Here is a 20780-nt window from a genome sequence, read left to right on the forward strand (position 1 = left end):
AGAAGGAAAGAGAGAGAGGAAGAGACAGAGACAAAGAGGAAGTCAGAGAGAAAGAGAGAAAGAGAGAGACAAAGAAGGAGTCAAAGAGAGAAAAAGAGAGATAGAAGTAGTAAAGAAAAAAGTGTACCCTATTCCTTTAAAAGGCAGGGTAAATTTAAAACCTATAACTGATAATGGAAGGTCTTCTCCATGACCCTATAACACTCCAATACCACCTTGTTGTCAGTGTAAACAAGGGCGTAGCCCAAAAACACTGAGGCACTGACAACCCATAGCCTTCCTATCAAAAATCCTTAACCCAGCAGGTTTCCTAACAGGGGATCTATATCTTAGTTAATTACTATACAAAGGTCCGATCAGACTTAGGAAGAACTCCCTTCAGGACAGGATGATAGATGGTTCCTCCCGGGCAATTAAGGGAAAAAGACACAATGGGTATTCAGTAAGTGATAAGGAAACTCTTGTAAAAGCAGAGTTAGGAAAATTGCCTAATAATTGGTCTGCTCAAACGTGTGAGCTGTTTGCACTCAGCTAAACCTTAAAGTACTTACAGAATCAGGAAGGAGCCATTTATACGAATTTTAAGTTAATATGGACTGAACGAGGTCTTATTAATAGCAAAGAATAAGTGATATCTCAAACTTACAAGGTTTTCAACAAAAGTAAAGTTTGCTAAAAGTTAACAGTATAAAATGTATTATCCTAACTTCTAAGCTTGTGGAAATCAGACCCTATCAGTACCCCTCAAAGCTCAAGTCAGTCAGCGCAGAGCCATATAACTAATACCCCTACTTATAGTGTTAGGAATGGCCACTGCTACAGGAACCAAAATAGCCAGTTTATCTACTTCACTATCCTACTACCACACAGTCTCAAAAGATTTCTGACAGTTTACAAGAAATAACAAAATCTATCCTTATTCTACAATCCCAAATAGGATCTTTGGCAGCAGTAACTCTCCAAAACCGCTAAGGCCTAGACCTCCTCACTGCTGAGAAAGGAGGACTCTGCATCTTCTTAGGGGAAGAGCGTTGCTTTTACACTAACCAGTCAGGGATAGTATGAGACACTGCCTGCCATTTACAGGAAAAGGCTTCTGAATCAGACAACACCTTTCAAACTCTTATACCAACCTCTGGAGTTGGGCAACATGGCTTCTCCCCTTTCTAGGTCCCGTGACAGCCATCTTGCTATTACTCACCTTCGGGCCCTGTATTTTTAACCTGCTTGTCAAATTTGTTTCCTCCAGGATCAAGGCCATCAAGCTACAGATGGTCTTACAAATGGAACCCCAAATGAGCTCAACTCAAAACTTCTACTGAGGACCCCTGGATCTTTGACTGGCCTAGAGAGTTCCCCTCTGGAGGACACTACCACTGCAGAGCCCCTTCTTCGCCCCTATCCAGCAGGAAGTAGCTAGAGTGGTCATCGCCCAATTCCCAACAGTAGTTGGGGTGTCCTGTTTAGAGGGGGGATTGAGAGGTGAAGCCAGTTGGACTTCTGGGTCGGGTGGGGACTTGAAGAACTTTTCTGTAGCTAGCTAGAGGTTTGTAAAATGGACCAATCAGCACCCTGTAAAATGAACCAATCAGTGCTCTGTAAAATGGACCAATCAGCAGGACATGGGTGAGGACAAATAAGGGAATAAAAGCTGGCCACCCCAGCCAGCAGCAGCAACCCTCTTGGGTCCCCTTCCACACTGTGGAAGTTTTGTTCTTTCGCTCTTCACAGTAAATCTTGCTCCTGCTCACTCTGGGTCTGTGCAACCTTTAAGAGCTGTAACGCTTACCGCAAAGGTCCGCACCTTCACTCTTGACGTAAGCGAGAAGAACTCACCGGAAGGAACCAACTCTGGATACAGGATTACAGACACATGCCACCATGCCTGGCAAATTTTTTAATTTTTAGGAGAGATGAGGTCTCGATATGTTGCCCAAGCTGCTCTTGAACTCCTGGGCTCAAGTGATCCTCCTGCCTTGGCCTCCCAAAGTGTTAGGATTACAGATGTGAGCCACCATGTCCAGCCCTGTGCCTATTTTTCTACTGGGGCACTGAAGGATTTTACAGAGAAGGGCATAATCAGTTTCATATTAATTAAAGATAATTCTGGCAGCACTAGAAATGATGGCTCTATCTTTGCATTTCCAACTCTAGGACAATGAGTAAAAGTTTACTGCATTGGATTGGGCTTTAATCTATCTGCAATAAAGGTTTTATATATAATATGGCAACAAGGAGTGATAAAATTATTTATTTGAATCAAGTCTTGGTTTCCTCTCCTCAAGGAGTGTCATAAATTTCTAATTTAGTTTCTAAAAAAAAATCTTAACATTAATCCTTTAAAGCTGGGCACTTTAGTGTAGTAGAATTAGATCATTTCTGGAACAAGGTGGAGTATAAAGAAATGTTGCCTTACTCTAATGTTGCTCTTGGTTGTTTGTTTTATGCATCAAGAGCCCTTAAAAGTTTCCTCATTGCTAAGATAGACTAATACTAGTAACTCTTTGAAAATTAAACAGTTCTTTGAATTCTTTATTATTGCTGAAAGTATCTTTTAAAAGACCCATATCCAGGTAAAAACTTTCCAATCTAAAAAAGAAAAATGTCCTACTTTGATCTCAGCCATTACTGAATTTGTATCCCATGCTATTTTGCTAAATCCAATTTAACTGTTCCAGAAATAACACTTAGGTTTGGTAAAAATTGCAGTTCTTAAAGGCAGTGGAGAAACTCAGAGCTTGACATAATCAAACAAGGTGACTGAAACATTTCCTCTTATTCCTCCTTCTAACATTCCTTCCAATTGCCCCTGCGCAGAGTGGTTTGTGGATGGTTTGCCTTAAAGCTGCTGTCAAGGCTCTTCACTTGCATGGGCTCCTTTTTTTTTTTTTTTTAAACGGAGTCTCACTCTTGTTGCCCAGGATGGAGTGTAGTGGTGTGATCTCGGCTCACTGCAACGTCCGCCTCCTGGGTTCAAGCAATTCTCCTGCCTCAACTTCCTGAATAGCAGGGATTACAGTCACCTGCCACCATGCCTGGCTAATTTTTGTATTTTTAATAGAGTCTGGGTTTTGCCATGTTGGCCAGGCTGGTCTTGAACTCCTGACCTCAGGTGATCCACCTGCCTCAGCCTCCCAAAGTGCTGGGATTACAGGTGTGAGCCACTGCACCCGGCCGGGCTCCTTTCTAATTTGGGACTCCTAATGTTGTGTATTTCTTTAAAGAGATAACTCCAAATTGTATAAGCCTCAGGCCCCACAAAACCTGAATCTACCCCTTTCACCAAGGATCTTTCTCACCTATCCTAAAGGTTCTCCATAGGTAGGTTCTTGATTTAATGGGTTGACTGTAGCTATATTTCCACAAGTCTTCTTTTCCATGATTTATCTTAGACAGACATCTTTTTAGAAAATTCTGTTAGGCAAATAATAAAGTAATAACATAAATGAGTCACTTAGAATCCCCCATAAAAGGTCATTCATGTTCATCCTGTGACCACATAACCTTATGTGATTATCATTAACCTAGGTTTTTTTGTTGTCGTTTTTTTTTTTTTTGCTCTGTCACCCAAGCTGGAGTGCAGCGGTACAATCACAGCTCATTGCAGCCTTGAACTCCTGGCCTCAAGCGATCCTCTCACTTTGGCCTCCTAAGCAGCTAGGACTACAGGCACGTGTGTCACCATGCCTGGTTAACTTTCTTTTATTATTTTCAGAGACAGTGTCTCATTATGTCACACAAGCTGGTCTCAAACTCCTGGCCTCAAGTGATCCTCCCACCTCAGCCTCCTGAGTACCTGGGATTACAAGTGCAAGCTACAGCACCCAGCTCTAACTTTTTAAAAGCTGTTTTATTTTGACAAAAATGATTCACTTTACAGAGACCTACTTATTGCAACATTGTCCTATATTCTTCTCTTCAAAACATGTGTATGATGTGGCCACATCACAGCATTCAGTTGAGACAGGCAGCAGGAAGGGGCAATAGCCTGGCATTTCGGTGACACCTGGAAGGATGACCTGGTTGTTGATGCTTAGAGTTTGGTGAGGGATATTAAAGTGTCAGAGCCACATCTGGCTTGTTCACCACTGTATGCTCAGTGCTTAGCATAAGGTCTGGCAACCAGTTTGTACTTAGTTATTGACTGAATGACTAATATTGAACCTGCTGACCCCAATTTTATTTTGTAATGGTTTTGGGGCTATGGAACAACATCCTAGATAATAGCAATTACATTATTTTCCATAAAGAATCCTGACTAGTTAATTAATTGATTAAACAAGTGTATATTGAATGCCTACTATGACCAAACATAATAGGATCGCTTGGGATTGAGAGAGAGCCAAAGGAGGAAAAATCTGGAGTGTGAGCAATTTCCCATCCCCATCGCAGGCCTGTACTTTATGGCCTGAGATAAGTAAGAATGGCCAGGCGCAGTGGCTCAGGCCTGTAATCCCAGCACTCCAGGAAGCTGAGTTGGGGCGGGTCACTTGAGGTCAGGAGTTTGAGAGAGACCAGCCTGGCCAACATGGCAAAACCCCGTCTCTACTGAAAACACAAAAATTAGCTGGGTGTGGTGGCTGGCACCTGTTATCCCATCTACTCGGGAGGCTGAAGCAGGAGAATTGCTTAAACTGGGGAGGTGGAGGTTGCAGCGAGCCAAGATTACACCACTGTACTCCAGCCTGGGCAACAGAGCGAGACTCCCTCTCAAAACAGAATAGAGAAGTTGAAAAAGACATAGCCTTATTTTATTTTTGCCAAAGAGCTGGAACATAAAGAAAAATAATACTGGGGAAGAAGTAATATTACTTAGAGAAGGTGGAAAATTAGAGCCCTCTATTGGCTTAAGTGGCTCTGGAAGATTAGGACATCAAGCTCTTCCAGGAACTAGGCTCTACTTAACATTCATGGGAAATATTCTTAGAGGGAGAGGTCACAACAGTATATTGTCCTAAAGAGACAGTCATTTTAGGTTTCAGTTTACATAATGTAATGCCTTTCTTTAGGATCAGAACACTTTGCGGGGCTCCTTGGGGCCTGATGTGAGGCACAGGGGCAAAGTCACTTGAGAAGTTTGACCCGGCGAAAGATGAAACCCAGCTTCTTCCTGACCCTGGGGCCAGTGCTACCTAGCAATAACATTTCCCAGCAAAATTCAATTAAACAAAATCCCAGAGTTGTTTTCCTTCAAATTATCTTTGATTTAATTTCTTCTTTTATATAAAAGACAACAAATTACATCTCAGAGAATAATGTTTAGGTTATAAGTTTCCCGTCACAGCTGTTTCACAACACATGTTTACATAATCTGAAGTGAAGGCAGCAGTGGACTGTAAAACCGGCCAGCCAGGCCAGTTTGTGTGCATGTGGGGGATTAATTTCACTTTGGATCACAAACTAATGTAACATTCTATTGTTTAGGTGTCAACTAGATTTGGATTTGGTTTTGGATATTCGAATGGGGATGAAATTGAGTTTAGAAAAAACAAAAAACACCACCACCAGATTCTAAAAAGCTATTAGGTCAGTGCTTTGTAAAGAAAACATACAACATCAACATTTTCTGCTCTTATCAATGAGTTCAAACATTTGACACTTTGAATACTGATATTTAAATAAGTCAAATCTTTGGTGAGAAAAACTTATACATTTTTCTGTTTGTACCACCCAATGTGTTACTAATTATTTGCCCTATTAATCCATTGTGCTTTGCTGTCCAAGATTAACAGAATAATGCAATGTGTTCAAAATGCAAAGAGAATAAATAGCATACAGAAGCATTAAACAAGTCGCAGAAAACTTATCTTAGAGGAAATTTACCAAACTAAAAGCAAATACATTTAACCTATATGATTGCATTTGCTGGTGAAGGTACCAAATATTAAATTTTGGACAGTTATGAGGAGGAACCTGAAAATGGATCCTTGCTGCTTGACCTCTTGGCTTCTTTTATCAACCCTCCTCAAGGCTCCCAACTGAAAGGGATCTGTTTCTCTAATAGTCCTCAGTATAAATTGCCTTGCATCATAGTTAATTATATACACAGTTCCTTTACTAGATTAAAAGTTCATTTCAGATATGGATGATGTCTTATACATCTTTATCTCCTCCAAAGCACTGGACAGAAAAGTCTTTTACTTCTATAGTTAGTAGCTGCATTGCATTTGCAAAATTTACTTAATATAAATAAAGTATTTCCCTTTAATATAGTCCCCTTTTATGAATAAATTTATTCCTTATATCAAAGCATTTTTTGGGTGTGATGATAAAATTGATTTTGGATGATCACCCACAGGTGTCAAACTTAATTTTCTTTGTCCTTTCTGGCTATTAGCATACCACATATGCTAATGCTAAGGAAGACCCCTCTAAATAATCCATATTTTACTTTATAATATCCTCAGTTGTGTGTTAAGCTAAATACAAGAGTTAAGCATGAGAGCAAAAAGTCAAAGAAATTCAATTAGAAAATTCAAAGAGATGACAGCAGACAAAGAAGGTCTAAAATTAGTTGTGATATGAATGACTTCATATCTCATCATTCTAACGTGTGGGCCAGGATATACACACTTACGAAGAGTTCTCTGACCAAGCCAAATAATAGGCCAAAGAGTTGATCTCATGAAAAAAAACTTAAGAAGGCAAAGTCATACAGCATAAGTCTAATACAAGATTTTAGAAGTTCTAAATTATCAAGTCTTTTTTTCTTTTTTTTGAGATGGAGTTTCACTCTTGTTGCCCAGGCTGGAGTGCAATGGCACAATCTCAGCTCACTGCAACCTCTGCCTCCCAGGTTCAAGTGATTCTCCTGCCTCAGCCGACTGAGTACCTGGGATTATAGGCACACACCACCACACCCGGCTAATTTTGTATTTTTAGTAGAGATGGGGGTTTCTCCATGTTGGTCAGGCTAGTCTCAAACTCCCGACCTCAGGTGATCTGCCTGCCTCGGCCTCCCAAAGTGCTGGGATTACAGGTGTGAGCCACCACACCCAGCCAATTATTTTTTTCTTTAATTAAAAAAATTGTTCTTTTGAGACAGGGTCTTACTCTGTTGCTCAGGCCAGAGTACAGTGGCACAATCAGGGCTCATTGATCTCCTGGGCTCAAGTAATTCTCTCACCTCAGCTTCCTGGGTACCTGGGACTACAGCTGCACGACACTGTGCCCAGCTAATTTTTTTTTAATTTATTTTTTGTAGAGACAGGGTCTCACTACGTTGTCCTGGCTGGTCTTGAACTCCTGGGCTCGAGTGATCCTCCCACCTCAGTCTTCCAAGAGCTGGGATCACAGGCATGCCCACATCAAGTCTTTTCGTTCTGTTTTGTTTTTGAGATGGAGTTTCACTCTTGTCACCCAGGCTGGAGTGCAGTGGCGTGATCTTGACTCACTGCAACCTCCGCCTCCTGGGTTCAAGCAATTCTCCTGCCTCAGCCTCCTGAGTAGCTGGGATTACAGGTGCATGCCACCACGCCCAACTAATTCTTTTATTTTTAGTAAAGACGGGGTTTCACTGTGTTGGCCAGGCTGGTCTTGAACTCCTGGCCTCATGTGATCCGCCCACCTTGGCCTCCCAAAGTGCTGGGATTACAGGCATGAGCCACCATGCCTGGCCTCACATCAAGTCTTTTAAAGAAAACAATAGCAAAGATTCACATTGTCTTTTAGTTTAGTAAATACCACATTCATTGTCATATTCACTTAGTTCATCAAATGGACAAAAATATATTAAATCATTTTTTCCATGTGTTAAAACGTTCAAGTACATTATTGAAAAGTGGCAATGAAAACTCTGTCTCCACCTCTCAAAGAACTGGGATGACAGGCATGAGCCACAGTGCCCAGCCCTGTTTCTGAAGTTTTTACAGAGAAGGAAGGTGACTGGGGATAAACTGGGATTAAGCCTAGATTGCTCACAGCGCTGTCTGGCTTTTGAATCCTATGTCTCTTAACTGAATAACATTCTGAAGTCATAAAGATTCAGGGGCTCTCAAGCACAGAGAAGCACTTTCTCCTTTCATTATACTCCTTTTCTAAGAGAAATTAACACAGTGATCTGACACCTACTGCAGAATTTTCCAATTAACCGAACTCCTACTACCAGCAATTTATGTGAACAAAAACTTTTGAGACTATTTCTATCAATGTAACTATGTTCAAAAGGCTATTACTAATAGCTGTAAATTAAGGTTTGTAGTGATGAAATAACATCTGAGATTGACAATATTTCAGTGGAAAAGAAAAAAAAGATAGGTGAAGCAAATACAGCCAAGTTTTATAATTACTAAATCTAGGGGATAGGCATTGTGGGGTTCACTGTATTACTCCATATTACTTTTGTGTGGGCTTGAGATTTTCATAATGAGACTTTTTATTAAAACAAACGAGCTTTAGGAAATACAGTTCATCATTAAGATAGGTCTATGGCTTTATGAATAGGACAGAAAGCTTTGCTGAAAGAAATTAAGGCTGATCTTGAATCTAGGCTCCTTACTAGGTTTACAAAAACCATTTTTCTTTTTCAAAGGAAGGAAAAAACACAAATCCATACACTATCCTGAGAGGTGAACATGCAATAATTTTTAAACTTTAGCTTAAAATTAGAGAAATCTAATTTTTTCAGAAAAAAAAATCACCATGTTGTATCCTGACCCGGACACAGAGGCTGTATTACTTGGAAAACATGAATGTGGATTCTAGTTTAGCTTTTAGTTCATAAGAAAAAAGGGAAGAGTGTCAATTCCAAGGATCCAGATTCCTTACTCTTTTTCTCAGATTTAAGGATTTTTTCTTACAGGGTTTTAACTCTGTACTGTCAGAGGCATGTGAACCAGAGCAACTCCTGTCTTGAATAGCAGCTGGGTAAAATGAGGCTGAGACCTGCCAGACTGCATTCTCAGATGGTTAAGGCATTCTAGGTCACAGGATAAGACAGGAGGTCAGCACAAGATTCAGGTCATAAAGATCTTGCTGATAAAACAGGTTGCAGTAAAGAAGCCGACTAAAACCCACCAAAACCAAGATGGCAATGAGAGTGACCTCTGGTCTTCTCACTGCTACACCCCCACCAGCGCCATGACAAGTTTACAAATGCCGTGGCAATGTCAGGATGTTAGCTTATATGGTCTAAAAGGGGGAGGCATAAATAATCCACCCCTTGATTAGCATATCACCAAGAAATAACCATAAAAATGGGCAGCCAGCAGCCCTCGGGGCTGCTTTGTCTATGGAGTAGCCATTCTTTTATTCCTTTACTTTCCTAATAAACTTGCTTTCACTTTATGGACTTGCCTGGAATTCTTTCTTGTGCAAGATCCAAGAACTTTCTCTCACGGTCTGGATCAGGACTCCTTTCCTGTAACAGTACTGCCAGTTACAGAAGTAAGCAAATGGAGGTCTCTTTCTGAAGGTCATACCTCAAACAAAATCAATCCTTTTTTGTGGTGCAGAAACCAGTTCACCCCCAGAGGACACAAAATATGCTGGGCTGAGGCCTCTTCCTTCCTGGCCCCTTCTCTGTTCGCCTTCTCCCCTATGGGCCTCTCAGGCTCCTCTCTGCCATGCTTTCCCCACTGGGTCTGTCATGACAGCCTACGCTGGGATCTCAGGGATCCAAAAAGCAAAAGCACCCCCTGGGTCTATGGGGACAATCATTCTTGTTCCTGTGCAAAGTCTGGCTTGGGGAACTGTAATTTCGATCTAAGTCACTGGTACTGGATTAGAAATAAAAGAGGAGTTGGCAACAAACTCTCCTACTTTATTTATTTTGTATACATTTCATGATCCTGGGGATTACATTGACATTACTCTTGTCTCTACTTTTTCTTCGAATAGAGATTAAGACTCAGTTAAAAATGTACTTTATTAACACTGATGCCATGAAAACTTCTTTTTAAAAATGAGGTATTTGGCTTACTGTCCCAAACAGTAGAGGTTTGGGCAAACTGCAGAAATGGTCTAATAAGTAAGAAAATGAAAGTGAATACACTGAAACATAAAACAGAAGCAGGATTTGGCAATATGCTGCTCTGACACCTGAGAATCTACTGCAGGCAAAATAAATCCACCACTTTTTATCTCTAAAAGCAAAACCCAGCATGATTTCTTCCTAGGGCATACATTTCTATTCAGAAAAGACCACAGAATAAAGAGGCGAGTTAATATGAGAAAGGTAAAGACACTAAGATCATTCTTTTTGCCCCTTTCCCCACCCCAATAAAAAAATACTTATTAAGGGGCTACTATTTCCCTTGCTTTAAAATTATCTTAGAAAATATTTAGAATTACACAACAGCAGCATTTACAAGTGAATTTATATAGAACTGTTGTCAAGGCTCAAAATATCATGAGAGCTCTTGAAAAAAACAGTTGAGGTATTTCACATAAAAAACTGAACAATCAGGTTAGCCATGCCCAAAATGATGATGAAAACGTGGAAGATTAATTTAGGCCATGTCAGACGCTCTTCCTGGTGGAGGGAAATTATATAGATGAGAGATGGGTATATGAATACAAAGGCCAGGCCACATGCTGCTCCTGAATATCTGCAAAATAAAAGCTTTGGAGGTTAATATTCATCTTGCACTTTGCTTTTTTCTGATTTACAATTAAGGTAAACATAGTACAATTTAAATCCTCCTCAGTCTGATAGCTCAACAAAAATTATTTTTGATTCATTTGTTGTTGACTTAAAACATCTGGGTTTAAAACTTACTTTACTTGCTAAGTTAATATAAAATATGATTTCCTGCTCATCTTTATAGCATCTGCTTAACAAAGACTTTTTATTCATCCCTCAAATCTCTGTAGTTCCTCTGTATTTGGGTGATTGTGGCTACTTCCTCAGAAACATCTGGAGCTAGGCCTCCTATCTTTGATCTTTTATAAACTAATTACTCATTCTCAGTTTTTGAGGGACCGTTAGCATCCCGGTTTAAGTATAAGAACAGATAAATGCTACCATGGCATTCAGCATGATTATGAAAGATAATAACAAAAATACTTAAACATGAGACTGTGACAGAGAAATATGCACTTTATTCTCCTTTTCTCTATACTTGGGTTTTCTTGAGGAACAGTTCAATAGGAACTTGTAAGCCCTTTATATTCAATAAGCATCAGGCTAACAATCTCCCCTTCTTGTTCCTTGTTACTTTCTTAGGTAAGAGTGTTCCAAAAAAAATGACTCATTCCTGCTGTCTATAGTAAGAGAAATCAGATCATTCTAAATCCCAATTTCCCACGAGAATTTGAGGTACAACTTTATTCCTACTCTCTTCATCCTGTCATGTTTTTAGGAAAAGAATATTAAAGAAAGCCATCTAGGGTCTAAACTCTTACTTAAACTCTTACTTTTTGACTACAATTGACATTGAAAAATACTTTTGAGTAGAAATGGATTAAGGAACTTAGAATGGATTAAGGAAGCTCTGACAAATAAAGGACCTCCCAGGTAATCCCAAAAAGTTATACATATATTAAAAATAACTTTTTATTTTGGATATAGAGAGGAAATAAAGTGGAAGATGATGAGACAAAGAAAAAGAAAATGATGCCTGAGGCTAAGGGATAATGGGGCTTCCAGAGTGAGTTCTCCACCAGAACAAACAGAAAGGGAAGATAATGAGCATCTTAACTGATACCAAGGGGCTGCATTTGAATATTACTAGTTTTAAATACTCATAGGAATTTCCTACAATTAAATTAAAACAACAACAACAACAACAACAGGAAAAGCCTAAAAATAAAGACCAATATATGTAAGGGCACCATTCCCTTACAAGGCAGTACCTTATGATCCCTCCTATGTTTGGGTAGAAACAGGCCATGATCACTCCAGCTCCCACAATAATTAGATTAAGAATCAGCACGTGGAAAATGCTAGAAGTTGAGAAGAGAGTTTGGAGGAAAGAAAAAATATAAAAATAGGCAAATTATAACCACTAATATGAGACTACAGTTCATTCTTAACATCGTTAAAATCAAAATGTCTTAAGCTTGATAAAATCGCAGCAAAAATAGAAGGTAACAGTAGTCCTCAATTGTGGTAACGAGAAAGTGAAATTAGCTCTTTTGTGCAATTATACTGGTTAAATTTTGTAGAAGTACACTGGTAGTGTGTATCAGAATTCACATTCTTTGATATATTATTCCATTTGGAATATCTTGAGAAAATAATCCAAACAATGAAAATGCTATGAATATCAAGATATTTGTGAAAAAACAGAAGAATCCTGGACATAGCAAAACAATAATTTACTTGACAGAATATGTTAAAAATTATTTAAAATAACTTATCACTATTACCTTGTCAGGTAAAATACTGCCTAGGCAATTCAGAAAAAAAGCCAGCTAGGTTTTCACTACACAAGAAAACCCCAAAAACATTTGGGAAAAAAAATCAGAAGGATATACACTGAGAAGGCAGTAGTGATTTTGTTACAATTTGGGGTTTTGGATAACATTCCCTCTTTTCTATATTTAACAAACTTTTCATAAAGTGTTCAAATTACTTTTATATTAAACACATTATATTAAGGGAAAGACAAAATGGGCAGGTTTTTATCTTCTAGATTTAACCACTTAAAGAAAGCAGTCATACTTCATACTTAGACCATAAAGAAAGAACTTAAAGCTACTCACTACCATGAAGAGAATATTTACTAAATACTTTAACTAGATATTAACAATTCAAGGTTTGGGAATCAATTTTGGACACAAACAAAAATAATGTAGATGAAAATTTGTTGCTGAAGAAATAACTCCATTTCCCCTGAAAATGATTCTCAAAAGCCAAATGTACACATCAAAGCAACCCTTTGGGCCCAAGTTATCAGAGGTTAATTAATCCCAGATAAAGATTACAGAGAGAATTAAAAACAAAGAAAATTATTTATATAAATAAGTGGTTAGTCATATACCCTGATGAATTAGAAAGATATTAGGCTTACAGATCTTACTGTTTACCCAGAAACTCTAACCTTAAAATTGCTTCAGAGCTTTGAGGTATTGGCTGGGCCTTTGTTATTTCTGCATTATAAAAGGAAACAACTTTGTATACACAGAGGGAGGCAGTTGCACCCATCTGTATTCCTTTTCTAAAATTTTAATTAATTATTATTATTTTTTTAAGAGACAGGGTCTTGCTCTGTCATCCAGGCTGCAGTGCAGTGGGGCAATAATGGATTACTGAAGCCTTGAACTTCTGGGCTCAAACCAACCTCTTGAATAGCTGGGATTACAGGCATGTGTCACCATGCCCGGCTAACATTCATGCTTTCCATACTGTATTCTTTAATGCCAAACACTCTCCAAAGAATAAAAAAGGTCCTTGATAAAGGAGTAGAACATTAATTTTGCTAAATCTCATGTCTGAATATATATCTTTTAAATATTCTATGTGATCAAATAGGAAGGTCATAATAAAGCACATCTGCGCATACTGCAGTACAGTACGCTGGAAGTCTTGAGGAAACGTACTTGTGTAGCTGAGCTGAGGGGGACCTAGCTGTTTTGCCTATCAAATGCTACTTTTACTTGAATTGCAGTCAAACTATGGTCATTCAAACTCAGGTGTCTGACAGATATTTTCCAGAAAAATGAATTATATAAGCTTGTCACTTCAAGGAAAACAACTGGTAGTATTTGTTGCCAAAGATAAAATTAAAGTTTTCAAATAAAAACTAGAATTTTAGAAAACTTGTATTTGCCACCCTGAGCTTGACAGTTTCCCAATGTTTAAAGGCTCTTATGATGAAATTAGTGATAGTATTAATGAAAGTGGGTTTTGATATTGTAAAATGAAGTGTGTCAACATTTGGAAGATCCACAGAACTCAGTGAACCAATATTTTCCAAATGATCAAACAGATGTTACAAAATCATGCATGCATAAAAGATCCAAAGTGCATGATAGACCAATTGGTTTTAATGTAAACAAGTTTCAGATTCCACATTGCAACTCCTAAGAAGCTACCACTTGTCAGGTTTTGGCACAGTATCAAAGAAGAATATCCACAATTATATGAAAAGGCTATTAAAAGTACTCTTTCTTTTTCCAACTATCTATGTGAGGCTGGATTTTCTTCACAAATCTAAACGAAAACAGGATATTATAACATGGAATGCAGAAGTAGAGAGGAGAATCCAATTGTCTACTAGTAAAACAAACATCAGAGTTTTGCAAATGTAAATTAAAGGGTTTTTTTTGTTGGTTTTTTTGTTTTTTTTTGAGATGGAGTCTCGCTCTGTCGCCCAGGCTGGAGTGCAGTGGTGCCATCTTGGCTCATTGCAACCTCTGCCTCCCGGGTTCAAGCAATTCTCCTACCTCAGCCTCCCGAGTACCTGGGATTACAGGTGCCTGCCACTACGCCAGGCTAATTTCTGTATTTTTAGTAGAGACGGGGTTTCACCATGGTGGCCAGGATGGTCTCAATCTCCTGACCTCATGATCCACCCGCCTCGGCCTCCCACAGTGCTGGGATTACAGGTGTGAGCCACCACGCATGGCCAAATTAAAAATTTTTTGAAAGCAGTTTTTTTTTTTAAATTTTAATTTTGGTGGGTACATAGTAGGTGTATATATTTATGGGGCACATAAGATGTTTTCATACAGGCATGTAATACATAATAATCACATCGTGGAGACTGGGGTATCCATCCCCTGAAAGTGTTTTTTTACAAAAGTGTTACTTATGTTAACAAGTAATGGTTTTATTATTGATTTAAAGAAATTAAAAATACTTTGCTGGGCACGGTGGCTCATGCCTGTAATACCAGCACTTTGGGAGGCTGAGGCGGGCAGATCACCTGAGGTCAAGAGTTCAAGATAAGCCTGCCCAACATGGCGAAACACCATCTTTACTAAAAACACAAAAAATTAGCCAGACATGGTGGTGGGTGCCTGTAATCCCAGCTACTCGGGAGGCTGAGGTAGGAGAATTGCTTGAACCCAGGAGGCAGGGGTTGCAGTGAGCCAAGATCATGCCACTGCACTCCAGCCTGGGTGACAAGAGTGAAACTCCGTCTCAAAAAAACAAAAAACAAAAAACCTGAATTCTGTTTTTTAATATTTAAATACTGATAGCTATACCTGCATAAACTAAAGCTCCTGGAGTCTTCAATACATTTTTAAGAGCATAAAGGGTCCTGAGACCAAATATTATGCTCCAAAGTATGCACACTCTATAGAGTGCTTATAACCGTCAGATAAATGAAAATGACAATGTGTTCTTGGTGGTAGAGGAAGAACTGTAATGTGAAAACAAAAGGGAAATCTCTGACTTTTTCCAAGAAGAAAAAACATTCTTGTAAAGATAGCCACAATTCTGCAAAATAATGGTAGAAAACAGGAATAATGTATTTGCTTAGCATTTTTTCATCTATGACTTCACTGTATTTATTTTCTTTGATGAATATAAATATAGCAGAGTAGAAACACAATCAGAGGCTTACACTTATTGAGCTCCAATCTTCTGGATAATAACACTAGAACCATAGCTGCTGCTATACTTATCAGTGCTTGAGACCTGGTAACTCCTGACTTTTGCTTTGTTTTGAAATCAACATATTTATGGCAAAAATTATTTATTGAAGAAGCAGACTACATCAGTTCATTTTAAACAAGAACTGATTAAGACCACTTGTTTAGTTGGTTACTGTAAATGCAATTTTTTTCAAATTTTATTTAAAAGTTATCTTTCTTTAAAAGAACTTATTCCTAATAAAAGTGGACTAGGTTCATTTCACTAGGATGAACCTATAAAAAGACTTAATGTAAGAGGAGGAGTTAACCGAGGGTCCACAAGAAGGCTGCTGGGAAACTCTGAAATGACATATAAAAATTTCTCTTGGGAAAAAAAAAAAAAAAGAAAGAAAAAAAAAAGAAATTTCTCTTGGATGAGGGTAACCAGCTTTGAAAAGATTTTCAAAAGAACTTACAACTCCTTCATCCCCAATAAGAGGTTAACAATTATAGCAGTAATTTAAACTTGTTATATATCAAATAAAAATTAATTATATATCTGACCTTCAATTCTAAACAATTGATCATTTATGTAAAACTGCATAAATGTAGGCTGGGTGCAGTGGCTCACGCCGGTAATCCCAGCACTTTGGAAGGCCGAGGCAGGTGGATTACAAGGTCAGAGACTGAGACCATCCTGGCTAACAAAGTGAAACCCCAACCACTACTAAAAATACAAAAAATTAGCCGGGCGTGGTGGTGGGTGCCTGCAGTCCCAGCTACTCAGAAGGCTGAGGCAGGAGAATGGCGTGAACCTGGGAGGTGGAGCTTGCAGTGAGCAGAGATCGCGCCACTGCACTCCAGCCTGGGCGGCAGAGTGAGACTCAGTCTCAAAAAACAAAAACAAAAACAAAAAACAAACAAAAAAAACCTGCATAAATGTTAATGAATATAAAAGTAAGGACTGTTGGACTCAGAAAACCATACCCCAAAATGAAAGCCTCAGAAACAAAAGTTTTTCTCTGACCTTCTGAATCTCAGTCCCATTCTCCCGAAGCTAGCTTAGAAACTAGAATCCCTCTTCCCCAAAGTGGAACATGGAAACCTTTTCCCTCCAGCTGGCCATAAAACCTAAAAATACCACTCCAATTTCCCTCTATTTCTGTGTAAAAACTGGCCATAAAGAAATGATCTGACCTGTCCTGTTTGACTGCAGGTCATAAGACTCCCATTCCAGAGAGGGTCCTGCCCCAGACGCAGATGAAAAAAACACATGCTCAGAGAGGCTAAGAATCTAGACAGAGGGGCCTTGCTGGATTTCCCCACTCAGTCTATTAGCATTAGACATGGCTGTTCACATAAACGTAACCATAAAAATGGACAATTTCCCCTGTATCTTTGGGTCTTCTTTCTAAAGGCTCCCATGTAACATAAAACCACATTCAAATACATTTATATGCCTTTTCTCCTTTTTTTTTTTTTTCTTTTGGAGTCAGGGTCTCACTGTATCACCCAGAGCAGCGGTGTGATCTCAGCTCACTGCAGCCTCGATCTCCTGGGCTCAAACGATCCTCCTCCTCCCACCTCAGCCTCCTGAGTAACTGGGACTACAAGCATGCCCACCATGCTCAGCTAATTTTTTAAAATTTTGTAGAGATGGAGTTTCACTATGTTGCCCAGGCTGGTCTTGAACTCCTGGGCTCAAGCGATGCACACACCTTGGCCTCCAAAAGCGCTAGGATTACAGGCAAGAGCCACTGAGCCGGGCCCTTTTTGCCTATTAATCTGCCTTTTGTCAGTCATTTTCAACAAACCTTCAGAGGGCAAAGGGGAAGTTTTCCCTTGGCCCTGATAGTTTCAATGACCAATAATTAAAATAAAAGTGTTGCTTCTCATTAGCTACACATTGCCAACATAGGTACTATACACTATAAACTTCTTGACAATGTGTAAATCAACAGCAATTAAATAGTAAGATAAATATAAATGGTATCGGAGCTAATTAACTATACTGGAAGGAATGAACTTTAAATCATTCTAGACAAGGGAGTGGCTTCTATTTTTAAAGCTCTTCAGGGAAGAGGACACCAATGATCTATCTTTAGTCACCACTTGCATTAGGCATTTTTATAGCAAAAGGATCAGTCACACTTTAAACTGACCTGCTTGCACAGTCATTTGTTGCTTGGCACATCTTGCTGGTCAAGAGAAGAGCCCTTACCTAGGATAAATGTCACCGAAGATATGGCCCAAAAGCTGGACACGAGCCAGGTAGCCTAAGAGTGGGTATACAGTCATCATCTGGAACAGCAGGAATATCCTTGCAATGAAGGACAGGGTGTCACTGCTAGGGAAGTTGTCTAAAAAATTCTAATCCAAGAAAGATAATGAGGTCATGTTAAAAATCAAATTCAGTACACACATTCATAAAATGGAATGTCTTCTGCTTATTTTGAACACAGGTGCTACTCCAATTGTGGTTTGTGGACTAGTGCCCATCCACAGCTACTTGTTACGTATTTTTTCAATGAGGTAAGTATAGAAATCGAAAGTGTTCAGAAACTTTTACAGAAATCTGACATTGCCACAATTTTATTCTGTTTTACAAAAGTATCAGCCTGCAATTTATTTAACATTAAAGCAACAGCAAAGACAATTTTGCCCTTCACCACAGATAGATCGAGAAAGCATTGCTTTATGTGGTTCAAGGAAAATACCAGTCCGCTTTAAAGATTTAAAGAGCTAATTTAATTCAGTGTTATTTTACCCTCTCTGGCTCTCTTGCTTTCCTCCTCTGAAGCACTGTAAGCACTTTTGAAGTAAAGATGACAGAATAAGGTGAGAGTATGTCTATCACCTACTACATCATTGTTTAGTCTACCACTAAATTGAAAAGAATTTATCTCTACTTCCTTTCATGACCCTTTTCTCCATTTTGGTTTGGTATCTTAAAAAAAAGTTAATTACTCAGAATTTTTATCTTTTCTTTCAAATACAAATACCACAAATATTCCTATTCCCAAGGGAGTAGGCTTTGTATGAGTTTGTTCCTATCAGGGAGATTTCCAGCAAACATTTGGCTGCCAAAGAACTTCTGGAGTCAAGGAAATCAAGAAAATAAGAACATTTCCAAGCTGCTATAATAGCAGTAATTCAAACTTATTTCTCTTATAAAGATGAGAACACTATTAACATTATTTTGCTGAAATAACCGTTATAATTCAGCTGTAATAAATCACATTGTATATTCCATTGCACTCTATAAGAGGAATTTCTTCTGACCAGAAAGTCACTTGTGAAATGTTGTTTTTTGTGAGAAACTCTTCAGTCACTTATAAGTAAAGACTATACTATTGCTAAGTTTTTGATGAGTTAAATCAAAGAAAATATTAGTTATGGCAATCTTTTATTAAAATATTTTTTTCTTTTACTCTGTCTCTCCTTTTTTTTTTTTTTTTTTTAACCCTCTGGTGACTCATAGGACATCTCTCTCTCTTTTTTTAACAGTCAAATACTCTTTTTTTGTTTTGCTGCCTGTCACTCAATATAAGAATGAGAGTCTGATTAATCATTAGGGTCTGATAAACTAAGACCCTAGTTTATCCAGGGCATTCCTGATATAGGCTTTTAAAAATAGGGAGTTCCTTCAATGTATTCTCTGTGAGGTTTTATAACCACATAAGAACTACTTGTACCAGTTCCCCACAAAAAGAGAAATATATGTACATAATAGTAGACATTTATTTGAGTACCACAAGGTGCCTGGCATGTAGTACATTATCTCAGAGTCCATCTAAAAATCAAATGGGGGTACTTATTATACTATTTAATGGAAAAGAAAAATAAAGCTCAGAAAGAAAAGGGAAGGTGCCTAAATTCCCATACTTGGAGTAGATAGCAGAGATGGTATTAAAACCCAGGCCTATCTGATGTTATATCTTGCCACTGTATCACCCTACCTACTATAAATACATGAAAGTGTACACAATCACACAGAGAGGGTATACAGTGCCTTACCTGCTCAATACAATCTTTGGATAATGGTGGTGAAGGAAATGAAGCAAAAACCAGGACTCCAATATAGAGATAAGTTAATGTCACCAGCATATAAGCAATGCACAAGTCCCTCACCTGTAAATACAGAACACAAGTCCCATAATACTGAAGAACCTTGCAGTAAGTCTACCTGAATAGGCTAAGAAGACTAACAAATAAATATAAAATTTGTCTTTTTACCTTGTACGTGTGTATATACTTCTAGATATTCAATTTGTTCACAGAAAGTAGTTAAAACAAAATCCACGCACTTTACAATTAGTCTGCCAATTTTTTTTAAAAAAGTACTCTGAAGTATGTAGACTAAGCTACCTGTTGGCAGACTTAGAAGTTAACACAATGGTTTAACATGACTGAAATTCTGACTTAATTTCAAAAGATAATTTAGTTGCCAAATTACAAAATATTTAACTACAATAATAAAGCTAAGGGACAACAAGAAAGTAAGCATAGCCACTTCAGTATGGTCTGCAACATTTTAAAAATTCGTCCTTTGGTAAATTAACTTATATTATTAAAACATGCCTAGACCACAGCAGAGCAGAACATACTAAAATATATTTAATAACGAAAGAAAGCTAGTTAAAGAACAGACAACAAGCAGTATTAAAGACAAGCTTAATAAATCTAAACAGTAAACAAAAGGAAACCAAAAGGCAGCTGTTCAAACAGCTGCACAATGTTACTGGAATCAGCAAACAAATGCAGAACATTAAATAAAGCGGACTGCTTTCTTCTACTGCGGTTCCCACCCTCCCAATCTCCCATCTCCATGCAAAGTAAAAAGCTCCAAGATATTTAATGTAGCCAGCTGTCAGATCCAAACAGAACAGATTCCCCAGCTCAAAAATCTGGTCTTCATCACCACTAAAGTTATGGCCAAACAATTCAGCACAATTAAATTATGGCAACAAGCCTATTCATTTTTCATTTTAAACAAAAATTACTTTGAAAGCTAAGGAAACAAATTAGAAAAAAAAAACTTAAAAACATTTGATAGCACAATAAAAAAACTGGACATTTGGTATTAGGGAACATTTCTGACTTTTTGGATTACTTTCTTCCTTAAATGGGCTAGCTAACGTAGTAGAGTTTTATAAACTTGAATGTTGACAAATTCAGTTAAAAAGCAAGTAACAAGTTACGAGAAATCTTAAGGTCAGGTCTAAATTGACAATCAGCTTGAAAGTAATCAAGGGTTTTAAACCCTAAATTAGATGGTGGATAAGCTCATGGAGCTAAAGGCTTATGCAGATTGG

General features: G+C 38.3%; 1 protein-coding gene across 10 annotated transcripts in view; it reads right to left on the bottom strand.

Moving 5' to 3' along the window:
* Positions 1–9739: 9739 nt before the first annotated feature.
* Positions 9740–20780, bottom strand: part of SLC38A9 (solute carrier family 38 member 9) — an 83953-nt gene continuing 72912 nt past the window's right edge. For 9 of the 10 annotated variants that reach the window (XM_054487958.2, XM_054487959.2, XM_063664822.1 and 6 more), the window contains 4 exons: positions 19483–19596; positions 17687–17835; positions 11794–11883; positions 9740–10547 (listed from right to left, as the gene is read on the bottom strand). In XM_054487958.2, coding sequence (XP_054343933.1) covers positions 10382–10547; positions 11794–11883; positions 17687–17835; positions 19483–19596 — 519 coding nt within the window. In that variant the 3' untranslated portion in view covers positions 9740–10381. Of the gene's footprint in view, positions 10548–11790; positions 11884–17627; positions 17836–19482; positions 19597–20780 lie in introns of those variants that run through there. The other variant, XR_008502605.2, reaches the window with a different exon arrangement.

This window comes from Pongo pygmaeus, chromosome 4 (assembly GCF_028885625.2).
Source record: "Pongo pygmaeus isolate AG05252 chromosome 4, NHGRI_mPonPyg2-v2.0_pri, whole genome shotgun sequence".
Classification (NCBI taxonomy): Eukaryota; Metazoa; Chordata; class Mammalia; order Primates; family Hominidae; genus Pongo; species Pongo pygmaeus.